This window comes from Callithrix jacchus, chromosome 2 (assembly GCF_049354715.1).
Source record: "Callithrix jacchus isolate 240 chromosome 2, calJac240_pri, whole genome shotgun sequence".
Classification (NCBI taxonomy): Eukaryota; Metazoa; Chordata; class Mammalia; order Primates; family Cebidae; genus Callithrix; species Callithrix jacchus.
The window spans coordinates 13,030,942-13,050,264 of NC_133503.1; the positions used below are offsets into that span (position 1 = coordinate 13,030,942).

At 57.8% G+C, this 19,323-nt stretch overlaps 1 protein-coding gene across 50 annotated transcripts; it reads left to right on the forward strand.

Moving 5' to 3' along the window:
- The first annotated feature begins 4,411 nt into the window (after positions 1-4,411).
- Positions 4,412-19,132, forward strand: GIGYF1 (GRB10 interacting GYF protein 1). 50 transcript variants are annotated; one of them, XM_078356051.1, is made up of 28 exons: positions 4,412-4,557; positions 9,442-9,553; positions 9,802-9,928; positions 10,005-10,069; positions 10,217-10,320; positions 10,409-10,538; positions 10,636-10,731; positions 10,898-11,009; positions 11,108-11,216; positions 11,449-11,489; positions 11,677-11,847; positions 12,076-12,329; positions 12,426-12,537; positions 13,158-13,295; positions 13,493-13,590; positions 13,730-13,901; positions 14,008-14,174; positions 14,262-14,392; positions 14,471-14,593; positions 14,689-14,789; positions 14,976-15,058; positions 15,162-15,299; positions 15,386-15,604; positions 15,835-16,022; positions 16,140-16,300; positions 16,387-16,550; positions 16,628-16,757; positions 16,850-19,132. In XM_078356051.1, exons 5-28 carry the CDS (start codon positions 10,286-10,288, stop codon positions 16,900-16,902), a joined length of 3,126 nt encoding a protein of 1,041 aa, XP_078212177.1. In that variant the 5' UTR covers positions 4,412-4,557; positions 9,442-9,553; positions 9,802-9,928; positions 10,005-10,069; positions 10,217-10,285; the 3' UTR covers positions 16,903-19,132. The 50 variants fall into 50 exon arrangements, with proteins under 50 accessions (XP_078212177.1, XP_078212228.1, XP_078212155.1 ...); XM_078356102.1 differs by having other exon boundaries at positions 16,658-16,757; XM_078356029.1 differs by having other exon boundaries at positions 14,289-14,392; positions 16,833-19,132.
- Positions 19,133-19,323: the final 191 nt, after the last annotated feature.

Sequence of the window (19,323 nt, forward strand, 5' to 3'; positions counted from 1 at the left end):
CCACCTGCCTCAGCCTCCCAAAGTGCTGGGATTACAGGCGTGAGCCACCACGCCTGGCCTTGTTTATTTTTTGTAGAGACAAGATCTCACTATGTTGACCAGGCGGTCTTGAACTCCTGGAGTCAAGCAGTCCTCCTGCGTCAGCCCCTTCAAAGTGCCTAGATTACAGGTGTGAGCCACTGCCATCTGACTCGCTTTTGACAAAGGTACAAGAGCAATTCAATGGGGAAAGGACGATCATTTCAAGTGGTGCTGAAACAATTGGACAAACACACAAAGAAATGAGCCTCAGCCCTATGCAAAAAGTTAATACAAAATGGCTAGTAGATCTAGGAAGAAACATCTATGATGTAGGGTCAAGCGAAGAGTTCTTAGGCGTGACTTCAAAAGCATAGTCCATAAAAGCAAAACAGTCGATAAACTGGACTTCACCACAATTTTAAACATTTGCTGTGTGAAAGGCCACATTAATAAGATGAAAAGAGAAGCCACGGACTGGGAGAAAATATTTGCAAGTCATATATCCAACAAAGGACTTGTATCTAGCATATATAAAGCGGTCTCTAAGCTCAAGAGGTAGAAACCAAACAACCCAATTAGAAAATGAGCAAATCCAGCCTGGGCAGTATAGTGAGATCCTGTCTCTACGAAAAATTTAAAAATAAGCCAGGCATGGTGGTGTGTGCCTATAGTCCCAGCTACTCAGGAGGCAGGAGGATTGCTTGAGCCCAGGAGGATGACTGCAGTGAGCTGTGATCATACCACTGCACTCCAGCCGGGGTGACAAAGTAAGACAGAGAGGAAAGAAGGAAGGAAGGAAAGGGGGAGGGAGGGAGGGAAAAGAAAGAGGGTGACAGAAAGAAAGAGGGTGACAGAAAGAGAGGAAGGAAAGGAAAAAAAGGGAAAAGAAAGAAAGACACGGCTTTTAATCCCAGCACTTTGGGAGGCTGAGGCGGGCAGATCACTTGAGGCTAGGAATTCGAAACCAGCCTGGCCAACATGATGAAACCCCGTCTCGACTAAAAATACAAAAATTAGCTGGATGTGGTGGTGGATACCTGTAATCCCAGCTCTTCGGGAAGCTGAGACATGAAAATCGCTTGAACTCAGAAGGCGGAGTTTGCAGTGAGCTGAGATCACACCATTATACTCCAGCCTAGGCAACAGAGCAAAACTCTGTCTCAAAAATAGAAGAAAAAGAAAATGGGCAAATGTCAAAGGGATCTTTCAGTGAGAGTATAAGAATGGCAGGTAAGTACATCATAAGATGTTCAATATTACTAGCCACTAAGGAAATACACAGGAAAACCATAAGGAGCTACGAATAACAGGTACTGAGATGGCTGAAATACGAAATCCTGACAATACCAAGTGTGGATGAGAATGCAGGGAAACTGGATCTCTCATACACTGCCTGTGAAGTGTAAAATCCTACAGCCATCCTAGAAAACAGTTTGGCAGTTCCTTCTAAAATTAAATGTACACTTACCACATGACCCAGCAAGAATATTTCTTGGCATTTAAAAACCTGTACATAAACGTCCATAGCATTTATTTTTATTTTTAGATAGAGTCTTGCTCTGTTCCCCAGGCTGGAGTGCAGTGGTGCGATCTTGGCTCACTACAACCTCCACCTCCCGGGCTCAAGTGATTCTCCTGTCTCAGCCTCATGAGTAGCTGGGACTACAGGTGCGCTCCACCATGCCTGGCTAATTTTTTGTATTTTTAGTAGAGATAGGGTTTCACCGTTTTAGCCAGGATAGTCTCAATCTCCTGACCTCATGATCCACCTGCCTTGGCCTCCCAAAGTACAGGGTTTACAGATATGAGCCTCTGTGCCCAACCCATATCCTGTTCCAATGGGGAGGTGTTGAAGGACTGAGCTCTGGGAGGATGGGGAGAAGAGGAGGAATCAGTAACAGTCTGAGAAATAGCAGCCAATGAGGTGGGAAGAAAATCAACAGAGTATAGTGTCCTGAGAGCCAGGTGAAGACGGCATTTCTGGAGGGAATGACCGTCTGTGTCACTGGCTGGGGACAGGTCATCTAACGGACCAGTGGATTTCACAATGTGGAGGTCATTGGTGACTTAGAATGCAGTTATGTTTGGTTGAGCAAAGAACTTAGCTCAGGGCCGAAAGTAATTCTGAATGCAATAAATTAATTTTAAGGCCCATTATGTCTGATAATTAACAATAAGCACGGTTTATGAGCTATCACTTCATTACTCAGGTCGTGTGTCTTTTTGTGGTACCTAAAATATGTTTTGCAAACTCTGATATCCAGATAAATATTAAGGCTTGCAATTTAGGTGGGTGAAGACAAGCTCCATAATAAACCAATCTGACAACAAGACAGTCCTTATCTCCTTGCATTTCTTTCTTTTTGACAAGAAGTCTCGCTCTGTTACCTAGGCTGGAGTGCAGTGGCACGATCTCGGCTCTCTGCAACCTCTGCCTCTCAGTTGAAGCAATTTTCTGCTTCAGCCTCCCGAGTAGCTGGAATTACAGGTGCCCTTCACCACTCCCGGCTAATTTTTTGTATTTTTAGTAGAGACGGGGTTTCCCCATGATGGCCAGAGTGGTCTCCAACTCCTGACCTCAGGTGATCCATCCTCTTTGGCCTCCCAAAGTGCTGGGATTACAGATGTGAGCCACCACACCTGGCCCTCTCCTTGCATTTCATCGAAGTAAAACACTGGAGAGGCATCTGCCATTAAGAAAACAAAGGAGCACTTTGGGAGGCTGACACAGGAGGATCCTTTGAGTTCAGGAGTTCAAGACCAGCCTAGGCAACATGGGGGAACCCCTGTCTCTACAAAAAAATTACAAAAATAGCTGGGCCTGGTGGTGTGCCCCAATAGTCCTAGATATTCAGGGTGCTTGAGGCAGGAGGCTTGCTTGAGCCCAGGAGATGGAGGATGCAGTGAACTGTGATTGCACCACTGCACTCCAGCCTGGGCGACTGAGTAAGACTCTATCTTGGAACACAAACAAAAAATACAGTACATTTTTTTTTTTTTTTTGAGACGGAGTTTCGCTCTTGTTACCCAGGCTGGTGGTTCGATCTCGGCTCACTGCAACCTCCGCCTCCTGGGTTCAGGCAATTCTCCTGCCTCAGCCTCCAGAGTAGCTGGGATTACAGGCACGTGCCACCATGCCCAGCTAATTTTTTTGTACTTTTAGTAGAGACGGGGTTTCACCATGTTGACCAGGATGGTCTCGATCTGTTGACCTCGTGATCCACCCACCTCGGCCTCCCAAAGTGCTGGGATTACAGGCTTCAGCCACCGCGTCCGGCCAGTACAGTAAATTTTTAAAATTAGGGTGTGCCGGTGCACAGCTGTAGTCCCAGCTACTCAGGAGGCTGTGGCAGGAGGATCACTTCAGGCCAGGAGTTCAAAACCAGCCTGGGCCATGTCGAGACACCCCCCACCCCCCACCCACCATCTTTATGGAGAATAAAGAAGTTATCTGGGCATGGTGGTGAACACCTATAGTTCCATCAATTTGGGATGCTGAGATGGGAGAATTGCTTGAGACACTGCAGTTGCAGGCTGCTGTGGGCCTGGATGGAGCCAGTGCACTGCAGCTGGGCAACAGAGTGAGACCCTACTTCAAAAAAATAAATGGGCTGGGCATGCTAGTTCAAGCCTATTATCCCAGCACTTTGGGACGGGGAAGCAGGCGGATCACTTGAGGTCAAGAGTTCTAGACCAGTCCGGCCAACATGGCAAACCCCGTCTCCACTAAAAATACAATTAGCTGAACGTTGTGGTGTGCGCCTGTAACCCAGCTACTCACGAGAATCACTTGAAACCGGGAGGCAGAGATGGCAGTGAGCCGAGATCGAACCACTGCACTCCAGCCTGAGCGACAGAGCGAGACTCTGTCTCAATAATTAAAAAAAATAATAAAACTAAAAAGGCTCCTGAGCGGCAACTCATCCGCCTGAGCCACTTATTTCACACATCCCAGGACGCCTAAGGAAGAGTTCTGGATTTTATTGTCTCCTGCCATCCAGGGGGGCTTCCTGCAGGAAGCCGACCACCTGGGAGGCCTCGGCCTCAGTCCCGAGGGTCGCACGTCGCAGGGTCGATGGAGGAGTGGGAGAGGGGGCCGCTTCGGGGCCGACCTGGCCGACTCCGCCCGTATCTGGGGCCCCCCGTCACGTGACCAGCCGGGAGCCCGGGTCACGTGCCCGGGCGGGAAAGGGGGGGGGTGCTGTCTTGGGCGACGGGCGCTCCGGTTGCGGCGAGCCGGGCACGCTAGGAGCGCACGAGGCGAGGCGGAGCGGGCCGGAGCGGCGGAGGGAGGCGGCGGCGGCGGCGGCGGCAGCGGCAGCTGCAGCGGCGGTGGCGGAGGGGGCGGCCCCGCGTCCGCATCACGTGGTGCGAGGCGGGCAGCCATCTTGCTACAAACACAAACACAGAGGAGCGGCCGCCGCGGGAGCGCCAGCGCCCCCTCCCCCGCCGCCGCCGCCGCCGCCGCCGCTGCCCCCGGCCCCCGCCCGCTGCGCGCTGCCCACGTCCCAGGACCTGACCCTCGCGCCGCTCGCGGTAAGCGCCCGGCGGCCCCGCGGCCCCCGGCCCGCAGCCGGCCCCGGGGCAGGCCCGCCCCCGACGCCTCTGCGGCCGCGCCGAGCCCGCGAGCGAGCGAAGCGCCGGAGCCAGCGCGCGGGCCGCTGGCGAGGACCCTCCCCCGTCTCCTCCCCGAGGCCGCCCGCCGCCGCCGCCCGGTGCGTCCGCCCGCCCTCCCGCCTGCTCCGGCCCCTCCCCGCCTCCGGACCCTCCCTTAGAGCCGGCTAGTCTCGGGGAGGCCCCGGGAGGCCGGCGCCCGGCTTGGGGGGCGACCGCCGGCCCCCCGCGCACCTGGCGCCCCTTCCTGAAGGGCACGCCGTCCTCCGGGGCCCGCCCGCCGCCTTCCACCCCCGCGCTCCTAACGGTCGCCCCCGGCCCCCTGCCAAGCTCTGCCGTTGGCCGCTCCCGCCCGCCTAGGGGCCCCCGACCCCACCGGCCCGGGGTGGCCTTGCCCCGCGTTCGCTGGAGGTCTCCCCAGCACGTCTGTGGGTTCCCCTCGGAACGTGCTGGGCCTTGTGGGTACCCCAGTCCAAGCGTTCCACCACTTTGGCCAACATGGAAGCCTTCCCCTCCACCCAGGCACCTCGTCTGGGTCCTCCTCACCTCTGTTTCTTTTCCCTCCGGCGACCTTAGTGCTGGGTCATCGGGGTCTCCCTCTTCGCAGTTGCCCGGCCGCGGGAAACACCTTCCTTAGCAGGGGCTGCTTGCTTTCCCCGTCCCCCGGCCAGGCCCTTTCCAGCTCATGCCCCTCGGTGCAGCAGTTCCTTGTCCACAGCGCTCACACTTTGCCTTTAAAAGAAAAAACAATTTCCAAGTAACTTTTTTAAAGCCCCTCGGCTCTCTCCTCCGTTATGCTGTCATTACTCTCATTCCCAGTCAGCCTCCAGGTCTGTTGCATCCTAGGGCCAGGCACTGGGAGATGCTACATAAAGACTTGTTGGCCGGATTGGATTTTTTTTTTCCAGCCACCCAGTCTTTCTTCCCTCCTGCCTCTCTAAGTGTCCTGGAAGATCATGAGCTTTCTCATCCTCTGCACTGTCCTCCGAGTCCACATAACAGTTTCATCTTAGACCCCCGCCAACTCCTGGCCTTTGGCATGGAAACACCATCGATGGTACCTGCAAGGGTCTCTCCTTTGCTGCCGACATAGAGGATTTGGGGTCTGTCTCCCCTGTGCCCTTTGCAGACCCAGGCTAGCCAACTCCAATCTGCTTTTCTTAGATTGTACGTCTTGGTCCCCTGGCAGTCCGTCATGCCATTGGGAAGGATACGGGAGTAGACCTGGACTTTGTGTCCCTGCCATTGCCTGGGGACCGGGGCCCTGAGGGTCCCATGTGGTGATTAGTCTGCTTAAACTTCTTGGACTGTTTTTCAGCTGTCTGACCCATTGGTCTTGTGTGGGTTAGCCCTAACTATATCTGCGGTTGGAGTTTGGGGCTCAGAACTCAAGGGAGAAGGAATTTAAAAAAAAAAAAAAAGGCCCACTTTAGAGGAGAGAAGGTGAGAAGAGGCTAGGTGAAGGATGCTGCAAGTCTAACAAATGTAAAATGGCTTCAGACTTAGAAAATAATACTTTGAGAGTTTGGGATGATTACTGCTACGGTGTGTGCCTTCTCCAGACTTGGATAGAATGTCAGGGAAGTCGCGGCACACTGTCGGAGCAGCTTCCCTTCCTTGTTTTCCCAAGGCTGGGCACGTGGGCAAAAGGGACTCACAGGACGTAAAGAGTGAAAATGCTTTGAAAACGGTTAACTTGTAGACAATTGCCAAGTGGTGGTGTGATTTGCTCGGATGGCTCAGAGAGGAGAGAGCTGGGATAACTGACCAGCCTCGAGGACTGCGGGCTTACATCTCTTTTTTAAGGCTTAGCGTCCTCACCCTACCACGCTTGGAGACTCTCCATCCTGAGAAAGGGCCAAGTCCCTTCCAGCAGGCCCGGGCCTGGGCGGTCACCCCAGTGTTGGGGAACTGGGGACTCTGCTTCTGTGAATAAGTGGTGCTGTTCTGTGCCAAGGCACAGTGCCCCATGTCGGAGCTAATTTTAGGGGTGATGGAGTGAGGAGATACTGTTCTTAGCTGATTGTGTACTGGGACCTCCTGTTCTCTGTCTTTTCCTTCTCACTTGAGTACTGAGCCCCAGACAGCAGGCTCTCTTCCCGCTTCCTGGCGCCTGTTGGAGCACTGGGGCCCAGCGTGTCCTTGCCCCTTTTCTCCGGCAGGGGGCAGTCTTTCAAAAGCATTGATTCAGATGCTTGGAGAGTAAGGGTAGACAGGCCCGAGAAAGAGAAGGGGTGGGGAGGGGACGGGGAGCCAAGTAGGCTGAGACTCTGGGCAGGGCCAGGGCAGGAGATAGGCTGGAAGGGGCCTGTGAGGAGGAGACCCGGGGCGGGTGGCAGTCCCCCAGCCCTTGCCACCTTCTTTGTGATAGACAAACTTTGGCAGGTTTTCTTAAAAACAAAGAAATCTATTACTTTCTCAAACATTTATTCCTAGCAGGATTTCAGATTTTCCTTGTGGGACAGTGTAATTAGGGAATGGTATCCCTGCCGTTCAGAGAGGAGAATGACCCAGCAGGCACACACATGGCTTTTCTTGCCTTCCCCTTGGCCCCATAGACCCCAGTGGGCTCTGCCCCTGCTCGTGGTGCAGAGGCGGGCACCTCAGCACTGGCGCGCTTGGTATCTGGAGTCACATAGCTCTTGGCTGTGGGGCTGCCCTGTGTACCCCAGCTAGTTGTGACAGCCCAGAAAGTTTCCAGACTTGGCCAGAAGCCCCCTGAGGAGCAGAGAGGCCCCAAGTCCAGAACGTTTTGGAGGGTGGGAGCCCCATGGTGGCCTGGATCTGCGTCCCTAGTTCCTTTAGTCCAAGGAAGGGCCCAGGCACCACCAGCTTCTGGCACCAGACCCTGCTGGGGGGGGGGCGGGCAGCAGAAACTCACCCTCACTCTCCTGGTTTCTTCATGAGAAGATGGGTGGTATGGGCTTTTTCCTGCCCTCAGCCTGCTCTCTCCCCACCTGCCTCTCCCTTATCTTGGTGTTGCCATACTCAGGCTGCATGATCCACTCCCTCTTTGTGTGCCCCTTGCAGCCAGGACACAGCCGGGATGGGTGACTCGAGAAGCCCAGGGCACCCAGGAGAGCTGCCCTTGATGAGCCTGGTGGTGGGAGGGGGGGTGAAGCCATCACTTTAATAAAAAATTTTTTTTGTGGCAGAGTCTCGCCCTGTCGCCCAGGCTGGAGTGCAGGAGAGCGATCTCGGCTCACTGCAACCTCCGCCTCCCAGGTCAAAGCAATTCTGCCTTAGCTTTCTGAGTACCTGGGATTACAGGTACCTGCGACCATACCCAGCTAATTTTTGTATTTTAGCAAAATTTTGTTTTGCCACGTTGGCCAGGCTGGTCTCGAATGCCTGACCTCAGGTGATCGCCCGCCTCGGCCTCCCAAAGTGCTGGGATTACAAGCCTGAGCTACTGCACCCGGCCGCTTTTTCTCTTTAAAGAAATGTTTAGAATTGTTTCTGTAGAGTGGTGGTCTTGCTCTGTTAACTCAGTCTGGTCTCGAACTCCTCTCTTCAAGCCTCCCACAGTGCTGGGATTATTGGTATAAGCCATTGTGCTGGCCAGGCGGTCCCTTTTCTGTTCTGCCCTCTCCCACCTTCATGACTCCAGGACAGGCTTCTGGCCTTCTAGAAGGAATGAACTGGAGGAGGCTCAAAATGGCCTCTCCTGAGGCTGCTTTGCAGGAATGTGCAGTGTTTTTCTTGGAGTGGGGAAAACTTCAGTATGCACTGGTTATCTCCAGATCCCTTTTATTCCTTAAAGCTTTTATAAAAGTGATGATTGTCGGAAAATACACAACAAAATTTGGAGACTTTATCTCTGACTGTGCTGTTCTGTGGCACTGGGCACACTCACACCGAAGTGCAGCCAGGACCCCCAGCGGCCCCTGGTTCCCCTCCTCAGTTGTTTAAACCCTTCAGCAGCAGCTCCCTGTCCTCTCAGCCCCTGACAGCCACCCTTCTGCCTTCCACCCGCAATGGGTGTGACCGCTCTAGAGACCTCACGAAAGAGAGGGAAGGGGTAGCTCTCCTGTGGCTGGACTGTTTCATTTAGTGTCACATTCTCAAGGCTCATCCAGTCCCCAGATTGCTCAAGGAGGCCACCTGCAGTAAGTGTCAGGCTGGTGGCTTTGCATGGCGTGGAGCACACCTCCATCACGGCGTCTAGCTGAGGCTGAGGAGGGAGAGGTCCCGGGGGCGGCCTGCTTGGCCCGGGGTGCCTCTGAGCACTGTGATTCCCCCAGAGGTGCTGGGACTCTGAGCAGGCCTCAGGCTCTCATGGGCTTCGGCTTCAGTTAAGGTGACAGCCTTTCCCTCTAGTGGAACCCCCTTCCTCCTCTTTCCCAGACTGCGGCGTCCTGCAGTTGATGGGAGCTGCAGCACCGTGCCAGGCCAGCCTCCCTCCCAGCCAGTGACTACACATGTGCAGCACCTGGACCCAGTCCACCCGCCCGTGTCCTCTGCCCTGGGCCCCAGGGATGTGCCTCCTCCTGAGAGTCCCCTCCTTCGTCCCTTAGAGGAATAGGCTGCCACCGAGCTCCCACCAGCCTCCGTTACCCTGACCTTATTTTTACCTGATGGGGCCAGAGGCTGCTTCCCAGCCGGTATCCTAAGATCCTTGTTCCCTTGGTGGCTTGGTTGTTTGAGCCTCCATTCTGGATTGGGGACGGTGGTCTGGGTGTGCTTCCTGTGGGGAAACCAGCCTGAGTTGCTCTGGCCCAGGCTCGCCTGCCTGGAGTCCTTGGTGTGTACCCGTCTATGGCCGTGGAGTCACCTCCTGCTCCTTTTCACTGGGTTTCTCCTCAGACCAAGACCCTGGATTTGAGTCTCTGAGTAGCCAACAGTGATCTTTTATGAGAGAAGGAATCTGGCTCCCTGATTTACTTCTAACTCTTCTCTCAGTAACTGGCCTTTTTCTGTAAGTTATTTGTGGCTCCAGTGACTTGCTTGCTTGTTTTTGTTTTATCTTTGCCCTGAATTTCCATCTTGGCCTCAGCCACTTCCCTCCCCGAGTTCTGTGCTGGGCCTCCTGTCTCAGCCTCCCAGAGCGGGTGCTGGTGCCCGGAGACCACTCTTGGCGGATGGACCTCTCTGTCATGCAGGGCAGGACGGGGCTGCTGGCAGAGCCCTGACCTGAACCTCGCCTCCTCCCCTGCTCTCCTTAAGGGTCTTTCCCAGATGTGAAGGCCCCTCCCAGGCTCTCTTGAGGCCAGACCAATTCCCAGTGGCTTGGGAACCCTCGTTTACTCCAGCACCAGTGCCTGCCCTCCTGTTTCCCGGGCCAGGCTGCCAGGTGAGCCCCGGGCCGAGGGAGGTGGCCCTGTGGAAGCTGGAAGGACTCGAGCTTCCGGTCTCCTCGCCTCCCTCAGGTCTTTCCTCATCTGGACTCATCTCTGGGTAACTCATGGTGTGAGTGGCCGTGTGGCTGGCTCAGGTGAGTCTTTTTAGACCCCAGGTAACTCACTGGCTCTTCCGGGGCCCATTGCCATATCCACCAGGATGTCCCCCAGGGTGTCTGTCGCCACTGCGCTGTAGAGGCCTCCTGAGTGTGTTACTCTCCCTGGCCCCTGTTACCCGATAGGTGTTTGGAGAGAGAACGCCAGGCCCCCTCCTGCTCACCCCCGGCCTCAGAAACACGCCCAACCCCACAATGGCAGCAGAGACGCTCAACTTTGGGCCTGAGTGGTGAGTGACGTGTGCCTCAGCTGCCATGGAGACTCGGGGAAGCACAGTCAGGCTGCCCTGACCTCTGTCCTTTTCCCTCTGTGTCCAGGCTCAGGGCCCTATCTGGGGGCGGCAGCGTGGCCTCCCCTCCCTCGTCCCCTGCCATGCCCAAATACAAGTTGGCTGACTACCGCTACGGGCGAGAGGAGATGCTGGCCCTCTATGTCAAGGAGAACAAGGTGGGGGCACGGGTGAAGGGGGTTGGCTGTGACGGCCGTGGCCTGTGGAGGGGACCCAGCAGCATGTGGTGTCTTGGCCATCCCATCCCACTGCCAGGTCCCTGAAGAGCTGCAGGACAAGGAGTTTGCTGCGGTGCTGCAGGATGAGCCGCTGCAGCCCCTGGCCCTGGAGCCGCTGACTGAGGAGGAGCAGGTGGGGCCGGGCCAGGAGCTGAGGCCATGCGGGCCAGGAGGGGAGGTCATGGGTGGGGCTAGTAGAGGGGCCAGCGCTGGGGAGACAGGCCCGGAGGGTGCTGTGGGGTGGGAGAGGGGGTGGTGGGGTGTCTGGGTCCTCATTCCCGCCTCGGCTCCCTCCTCAGAGAAACTTCTCCCTGTCAGTGAACAGCGTGGCTGTGCTGAGGCTGATGGGGAAAGGGGCTGGGCCCCCCCTGGCTGGCACCTCCCGAGGCAGGGGCAGTACTCGGAGCCGAGGTAAAGGGGTGATGGTGTGTCCTGGGGGCGGGGAGATCCGGGCCCCCGGCTTCGAGGGTGTGCAGCAGGTTTCAACGTGTGTCTCACTCTTTCTCTAGGCCGTGGCCGCGGTGACAGCTGTTTTTACCAAAGAAGCATCGAAGAAGGTGATGGGACCTTTGGACGAAGCCCCCGGGAGATCCAGCGCAGCCAGAGCTGGGATGACAGGTGGGGCCAGGAGGGGGTTCGGTGCAGAGCAGGGCAGGCCATGGAGGGTTAACAGAGGCCACCAGATAAGCCCTGTCAGAGATCCCTCTGCTCCTGAGGACTCCTGATTTCCTATGTTCTCCCTCCTTCCCTCCCTCTGCTGCCTCAGGGCACAATGGACAAGGCGCACAGTGGTTGTGCAGGGTTGGGGGGAGGCTGTACTGTTTTTGACCCACACTTTTCCCTGCTGCAGAGGCGAGAGGCGCTTTGAGAAGTCAGCAAGGAGGGATGGAGGTATGAGGCTGCTGAGGGAAGCGGCCAGGGCAGGAGGGATGACCAAGATGGGTGGCCCAGTCGGGAGGGGTTTATTTCGGGAGGTGCTGGGGCAGGAGGGCCTGGAGCTGGCCCCCCATGTTTCCTAAGGGTCTTCCAGGCACTGCACTGTCTTTCTGATAACTGCTTCTCTCTCCCCGTTCTCCAGCACGATGTGGGTTTGAGGAGGGAGGGTCTGGCCCAAGGAAGGAGCATGCCCGCTCAGACAGCGAGAACTGGCGCTCCCTACGGGAGGAGCAGGAGGAGGAGGAGGAGGGCAGCTGGAGACTCGGGGCAGGGCCCCGGCGAGATGGTGACCGCTGGCGCTCCGCCAGCCCTGGTAAGCTTGGGGCCCGGTGGCTTTGGTGGGGGCTTTGGGGGCCAGGAACTGTCATGAAAGGGTGGACTCCTGTGGGGAGCGAGATAGGGAGCAAAGGCTGGCTGGTGTGGAGTGGCCTGGAGAGCAGTCCTGGAGGTTCGGGTAGTTCCTGGGACACCTGGTGAGCTGCAGGAGAGGGGCCGCCGGCTTCACTCGGGTACCCACTCTCCTCCAACTTTTCCTGCGCAGATGGTGGTCCCCGCTCTGCTGGCTGGCGGGAACATGGGGAACGGAGGCGCAAGTTTGAATTTGATTTGCGAGGGGATCGAGGAGGTTGTGGTGAAGAGGAGGGGCGGGGAGGGGGAGGCAGCTCTCACCTGCGGCGGTGCCGAGCGACCGACGGCTTTGAGGAGGACAAGGATGGGCTCCCAGAGTGGTGCCTGGATGATGAGGATGAAGAAATGGGCACCTTTGATGCCTCTGGGGCCTTCTTGCCTCTCAAGGTATCTGTGAAGAGCCGAGGGTGGGAACCGGCCCTTTGGGGTCCTCTTCCTCCCTGCCCACCCAGCTGTTCTCTGACCCCTCCCTACCCCATGCAGAAAGGCCCCAAGGAGCCCATTCCTGAGGAGCAGGAGCTAGACTTCCAGGGACTGGAGGAGGAGGAGGAGGAGCAGCCTTCCGAAGGCCTAGAAGAGGAAGGGTCTGAGGCGGGTGAGCCTTCAGGGCGGCCGTCGGGCCTGGGGCTGGGCTGGGCTAGGTGGGCATATGGGTTCTTTGCTAGGTTGGGCGCTGGCTGCCCACCTACCTTACCTGTAGGACCAGGCCAGGCTGCTTCGAATCGGAAGAAGAGTGCTGAGAGGTGGAGAGGAAGCAGGGGAGAGCAGAGCCCTGCCTTCAAGGCAGTGTGCCAGATAAAAATCAGGCATAATCAAAATGACCTTTGAACGTCCCTTGAAGGCCAGGCGTGAACGTTCACGCCTGTAATCCCAGCACCTTGGGAGGCTGAGGCGGGCGGATCACCTGAGGTCAGGAGTTCCGAGACCAGCCTGACCAATATGGTGAAACCCCAACTCTTGAAAAAGCTGTAGAACTTTGGGTGAGGTCTGCAGTGCTGTATGGTGTTGTGTGGCGTTGTGGTGTGTTCTGCCACATCTGGCAGCATAGAGGCGAGGGTCAGGGCACCGCATTCCCATTCCGCTACTGGTTGACTCCAGTGAAGTAGACTCGGCCAGGGGGCTGTGACTCTGTTCGAGCCACACTCGAGGGCTTGTGCTAACTCGTGTGGCAGGCCCAGCCCTTGTTTCTGAATTCTGGTCATCTCCATCTTCTAGGTGGGAAAGAGCTGACCTCACTGCCTCCTCAGGAGGAGAAGCCCAATTCCCCGTCCCCACTGCCCACCTTGGGCCCACTCTGGGGGACAAACGGGGATGGGGATGAAGCTGTGGAGAAAGACCCCACAGCGGCCGATGGTAGGAAGGGAGGATGGCTTACCTCCCGGGTACCCTGGGGCTGCACGAGAAGGCACTCCCCTCCCATGGGGGTAGGAACACAGGGCATTTACGTCAAGGAGCCATGGCAAGAGCATGGTGTTCTGGAGTAAGGGTGGGTGGGGGCTGTCTTGTCTCCTCCTGCCTTCCCTTCCACCTCCTGTTTTCACACCTTCCAGATGATATTCGGGGAATCCAGCTGAGTCCTGGGGTGGGCTCCCCTACTGGCCCACCCGGAGATCTGGAGGATGATGAAGGCTTGAAGCACCTGCAGCAGGTGTGGGGCTGAGAAAGCTGGAGGGACCCTTCCCACTGCTCCTGACCTTCCAAACTGCCTGGCTCTAGCTCCTTCTCTTCCCCATCCTGATCTTGCTGAGATTGGCAGCTGAACCTTGCTTCTCTTCCTGGGTTTCCAGGAGGCGGAGAAGCTGGTGGCCTCCCTGCAGGACAGCTCCTTGGAGGAGGAGCAGTTCACGGCTGCCATGCAGACCCAGGGCCTGCGCCACTCTGCAGCTGCCACTGCCCTCCCGCTCAGCCACGGAGCTGCCCGGAAGTGGTTCTACAAGGACCCGCAGGGCGAGATCCAAGGTACCTGTGTGGGGCAGGAGGACTGCTCAGGGCCGTTCTGGTTCAGGGTGTCTCTGGTGTACCCCTTAACCCCAGTGGTTCTCCCGATCCCTCGATCTCTGTCCAGGCCCCTTCACAACACAGGAGATGGCAGAGTGGTTCCAGGCCGGCTACTTCTCCATGTCGCTGCTGGTGAAGCGGGGCTGTGATGAGGGCTTCCAGCCACTGGGCGAGGTGATCAAAATGTGGGGCCGCGTGCCCTTCGCCCCAGGGCCCTCGCCACCCCCACTGCTGGTGAGCCACTTCTCCGCTGCATGAAGGGATGGGGTGTGGTGGGGGGGCGGACAGGAGCCCAGCGGAGCCCCCTCCTCCGTGCCTCAGGCACTGGCTCAGCTGTCGCCTGAGCAGGGCAACATGGACCAGGAGCGGCTGAAGAAGCAGCAGCAGGAGCTGGCCGCGGCGGCCTTATACCAGCAGCTGCAGCACCAGCAGTTTCTCCAGCTGGTCAGCAGGTATGGGGGCCCGGGGTGGGCTGGGGGAGGGCCAGGCACAGGCTCTGTGGCCCATCACCCCCGCTGTCCTGTTGGCAGCCGCCAGCTCCCGCAGTGCACGCTCCGGGAAAAGGCAGCTCTGGGGGACCTGACGCCACCGCAGCAGCAGCAACAGCAGCAGCAGCTCACGGCATTCCTGCAGCAGGCACTCAAACCCCCCAGGTGCGTGGCCATGCAAACTCAGGATACAGGGCAGGGGGGCGGGGGCGGAGCAGAAATAGATGTGGGGTCCTGAGCATCCATGATTTGCCCCTCAGAGGCGGGGACCAGAACCTGCTCCCGACGATAAGCCGGTCCTTGTCGGTGCCGGATTCGGGCCGCCTCTGGGACATACATACCTCAGCCTCATCACAGTCAGGTGTGTGGCCTGCCTGGCCCCCGACTCCCAGGCAGTCTCTGGGTGAACTGGGGCCCATGGTCTGCTCCCCACCCTCACACGCGGCCGTAGCTGACATCCTGGCTGGGGAGGCCACTGCTGTGGCTGGATAAGACCAGTGGGCCTGGGCACCCACCTGCAGCTGCCTCTGCCCCCTGCCCCCTGCAGGTGGTGAGGCCAGTCTTTGGGACATACCAATTAACTCTTCGACTCAGGGTCCAATTCTAGAACAACTCCAGCTGCAACATAAAGTGAGTAGGTGTCCTGGGGCTGAGGCCCTGGGAGTGAAGGGCAGACCAAGGAGGGCCCCAGGCTGTCCCTATAGCTCTCCCCCTGATCGGCCACTGGCCTCAGTTCCAGGAGCGCAGAGAAGTGGAGCTCAGGGTGAAGCGGGAGGAGGAGGAACGTAAGCGCCGGGAGGAGAAGCGCCGCCAGCAGCAGGAGGAGCAGAAGCGGCGGCAGGAGGAGGAAGAGCTGTTTCGGCGCAAGCAGGTGGGTGCTGCCCAGCCTTGGCTGGTCAGGGCGAGAGCCCTCGCCGGGTCTCCTCACCGTGTACCCTCACCACGTTCCCCTCTTAGGTGCGGCAGCAGGAGCTGCTGCTGAAGTTACTACAGCAGCAGCAGTCAGTCCCTGTGCCCCCTGCGCCCAGCTCCCCGCCCCCGCTCTGGGCTGGCCTGGCCAAGCAGGGGCTGTCCATGAAGACACTGCTGGAGCTGCAGCTGGAGGGCGAGCGGCAGCTGCACAAGCAGCCCCCGCCTCGGGAGCCAACTCGGGCCCAGGCCCCCAACCACCGAGTGGTGAGCAGGCCAGGAATCTCCTGGGCCCCCCCCATGCGGTTTCCAGCATGGCACAGGGAGGGGATTGCTGAGCCCAGACTTGTGCAGCCCAAGCCCCAGCCCCTCCTGTGATGGCGACGGCTCTTGTGGCCCCTGCCTCGCCCCTCTCCCTTTGCCATCTAAACAAGCCTCCCCATCTGCTTTTCTGGGGTGCCTTTGTTCGAACTACTCTGACCTTCTGCTATCTGTAGCAGCTTGGGGGCCTGGGCACTGCCCCCCTGAACCAGTGGGTGTCTGAGGCTGGGCCGCTGTGGGGCGGACCAGACAAGAGTGGGGGCAGCAGCAGCAGCCTGGGGCTCTGGGAGGACACCCCCAAGAGTGGCGGGAGCCTGGTCCGAGGCCTGGGCATGAAGAACAGCCGGAGCAGCCCATCTCTCAGGTGGGCATGGCACCTAGAGGCTCCATGGCGGGCCTGGGGCAGAAGGTGGCAGATCCCCCCCTCCGCCCCTTTTCCCCCCAGCTGATTTCTGACCCTAACTCAACCCACCCCCTTCAGCGACTCGTACAGTCACCTGTCGGGTCGGCCCGTTCGCAAAAAGACAGAGGAAGAAGAAAAGCTGCTGAAGCTGCTGCAGGGCATCCCCAGGCCCCAGGACGGCTTCACACAGTGGTGCGAGCAGATGCTGCACACGCTGAGCGCCACGGGCAGCCTGGACGGTGCGAGCCAGGCTCCCAGGAGGTGGGCGGGGCCTGGGGCTTCTAACCCAGCCAGGGAACCCTGACAGCCCTCACCCATCCCACAGTGCCTATGGCTGTAGCGATCCTCAAGGAGGTAGAATCCCCTTACGATGTCCACGACTATATCCGTTCTTGCCTGGGGGACACGCTGGAAGCCAAAGAATTTGCCAAACAATTCCTGGAGCGGAGGGCCAAGCAGAAAGCCAGCCAGCAGCGGCAGCAACAGCAGGTGAGGCCCTGGTGCTGGCTGCTGGGGTGGGCTTGCCTGGTGCCACCTGACCTTCGCCCTCCTCTCCACTGCCTTAGGAGGCGTGGCTGAGCAACGCCTCCCTGCAGACGGCCTTCCAGGCCAACCACAGCACCAAACTCGGCCCTGGAGAGGGCAGCAAGGCCAAGAGGCGGGCGCTGATGCTGCACTCAGACCCCAGCATCCTGGGTGAGCTGGGCTGGGGCAGGAGCGGGACTTCCTTGGCACAGGGCAGGAGGAGCCCAGGAGAGAGCTCAGACCCAGCTTCTCCCCGGCTTCAGGGTACTCCCTGCACGGATCTTCTGGTGAGATCGAGAGTGTGGATGACTACTGACCAGCCTGGACCCCCAGCCCCTGGGCTGTAGGCCAGGGCGGCAGCGGAGGCATGGACCTGAGGGTCCCAGCCTGCGGGATTCCTGCAGGGAGCAGAGGAGAAGGCAGGGGCGGGGTCCCCAGCACTTGTTACAAACACACGATGCACCTTAACTCACCCACCACGAGGCACTTTACAGACTGGGGGAGGGGGCTTTTCTTTTTATTTTTTTTTATTTTAAACGACTTTGAAGAAAATGTAGGAGAAGCAAAAATATTGTTAACTAGACTCTAAACACCCCTTCCCACTGTGGGGATAGTGGGTGTGACAATGGAAGGTCCACAGAGGTTTTTTTTTTGTTTTGTTTTGTTTTGTTTTGTTTTTTAAGAAAAAAGATGAAAAATGAAAAAAAAAATTATTAGGAGGCTGAAAGAAAAAACACACTGTTATTTTGGGGCAGCTGGGGATACAGGCCCTGTGGACCTGTCCTGCCTGGCCCCCAAGGCCACACTTACCCCCACCAGAAGGCGGGCCATGGGGTAACTGGAAGCTCGGGGCCAGCAGTTTGCACAGGAGGCCTGTCTGAGCTCTGCCTGCCAGACCCGCAGTGAGCAGCTTCCGTAGCTGGGGCTGGCTGAGGTGTCTGGGGTGGGGCCAAAGTAGCCCCTTGGCTTTGCTGCTTTGGGGGACAGTTGCACAAATTGGAAGAGCAATCCCAGCTCCCCAGGCTACCATCCTGTGCTGGCTGAGGGATAGGAGGGGATGGGCCGTGCCAACCTCTGGCTGGCGGGGTAGGGCTGCAGGATTCTTGACTGTGGCCCTGGTGAGGGGCGTCCCCCACTGCTGCCATTTTGGGGGATGCCCTGTGTTTGAACCTGAAAGCCCCAGCTTTCTGCCTTGCCACGTGAATGTATTCTTTGGGCCACAAGCCCCCGCCTCACCCCTGCCTGGCTCCTGCCTCACCCCTGCAAGCAGCGGGGGTGGATGATTGCTCCGGAGGCTGCAGAGAGAAAGAAGGCTGAGCTGTTCCTCCAGTGAAGGGGGCAGGAGGGGCCTCAAAGGCAAGGAGTGGGTGGCTTTGGGCTTAGGGTTGCAGTGGAGGGGCTGCCACCCAGGGCCCCAACCTGTAGCCAGTTCATGGGGTATGGACCACCCAGTTCTGCACCTGATCCCTCTACTGACCAAATGGAAGGGGAGCGGGCGGCCTCCCTGGTCTGATGTGATGCGCTTTTTACCGTTGGGTTAGGTTGGGGTGAAGAGAAGCTTGCAGCTCCTGGGTCAGGGGAGGCTGCGCCTTCTGTTGCTCACTGACTTCTTATTCCCGGTCCCCTAGTTGCGTTCGTCTCCACCCGTTTTGGGTTTTGTAAGTTTTGTCTTTTGGGTTTCTCATCCAGCTCCTCCCATTGACCTCATTGCTCAGAGTGCAGTATTAGGGCAAGGTTCTGCCACTGCCTCCCTCCATGAATGTATTTCTCCCTCCTGCCCTGGGGACATGGGGAGTGGCCCGTTTCTTTCCCCATCTAGCCCCAGAAAGATGATGGTGTTTGTTTTTTTTTTGTTGTTTGTTATTTTTTTTTTTTTTTGCACCAAAGTGGCAACTGGGTCAGTGTTGGGGGATCAAACTGGCCTCGGGGTGGGGGGCCCCCACCTGCCTCTCCCTGGTTCCCACAGTGTTAGCGTCCCTGAAAAGACAATATTCTCTAAAGCAATAAGGGGTGACGGGCCGGGGGGAGTGTCTGCTGCTGCTGGCCCCCAGCTCCCCTTCCCTCTTGCCAGGTGTGGGGGAGACTCCTGTTGTGACTGAATGTAAGCCCCTCGCCCCTGCCACAGCCAATGCAGGGGAAGGGGGGGCACTCTTCCTGTCTCTTCCTGCCCCTTCTCCCCAGCTAAAGAGACTTTGGACTTAGGGGGCCCATGAGCCTGGAGAGGCCTTAACCCTGTGAGGAAGAATAGGGGGAGCCCTCTCCCACCCCCATCCCCTTCTGAGAGTGGTCAATGTTTACAAGCCCCTGAGCCCCCCTGCCCAGGGACTCAGACTCTGTTGCTGTCTTTCCCAGCCCTGGTCTTCCTGGGCCCTCGCTGCTCCCCTGCCCTTCCTGGGGTTGGGGTGGGTGCAGGGGTCACTGTGTTCCCTGTCTGCCTTGTACCCACAATCTCCCCACCCCCTCTCCACCCCGTGTGACTTCCCTGTCTTTTACCTGCTCCTGTAAATACTCCCTTCTCCCAATAAAACTTGGTGTGTGTTCTCCCATTCTGTCTCCACCGCTCCTTATATGGGGAGGGGAATGGGGAACTAGGAGGTCTGAGCAGGGCCCACTCTGGTCAGCACCCTAGCCCGGGCTGCTTATCTGAGAATCTCTGGAAGGCTCTGGCTTAGGGCTTTAGCTTTGCTCTGAGAGAGACTGAGAGCCCCCCACCCCCCCAACCAGCTACTGCAGCTGC

Coding starts and splice junctions, on each gene's coding strand:
- GIGYF1 (XM_078355953.1), top strand. CDS start 10,286: ATGGCAGCAGAGACGCTCAACTTTGGGCCTGAGTG. Junction 11,848..12,075: donor CTGGCGCTCCGCCAGCCCTG/GTAAGCTTGGGG, acceptor TTTCCTGCGCAG/ATGGTGGTCCCCGCTCTGCT. Junction 15,300..15,385: donor AGCTGTTTCGGCGCAAGCAG/GTGGGTGCTGCC, acceptor TTCCCCTCTTAG/GTGCGGCAGCAGGAGCTGCT.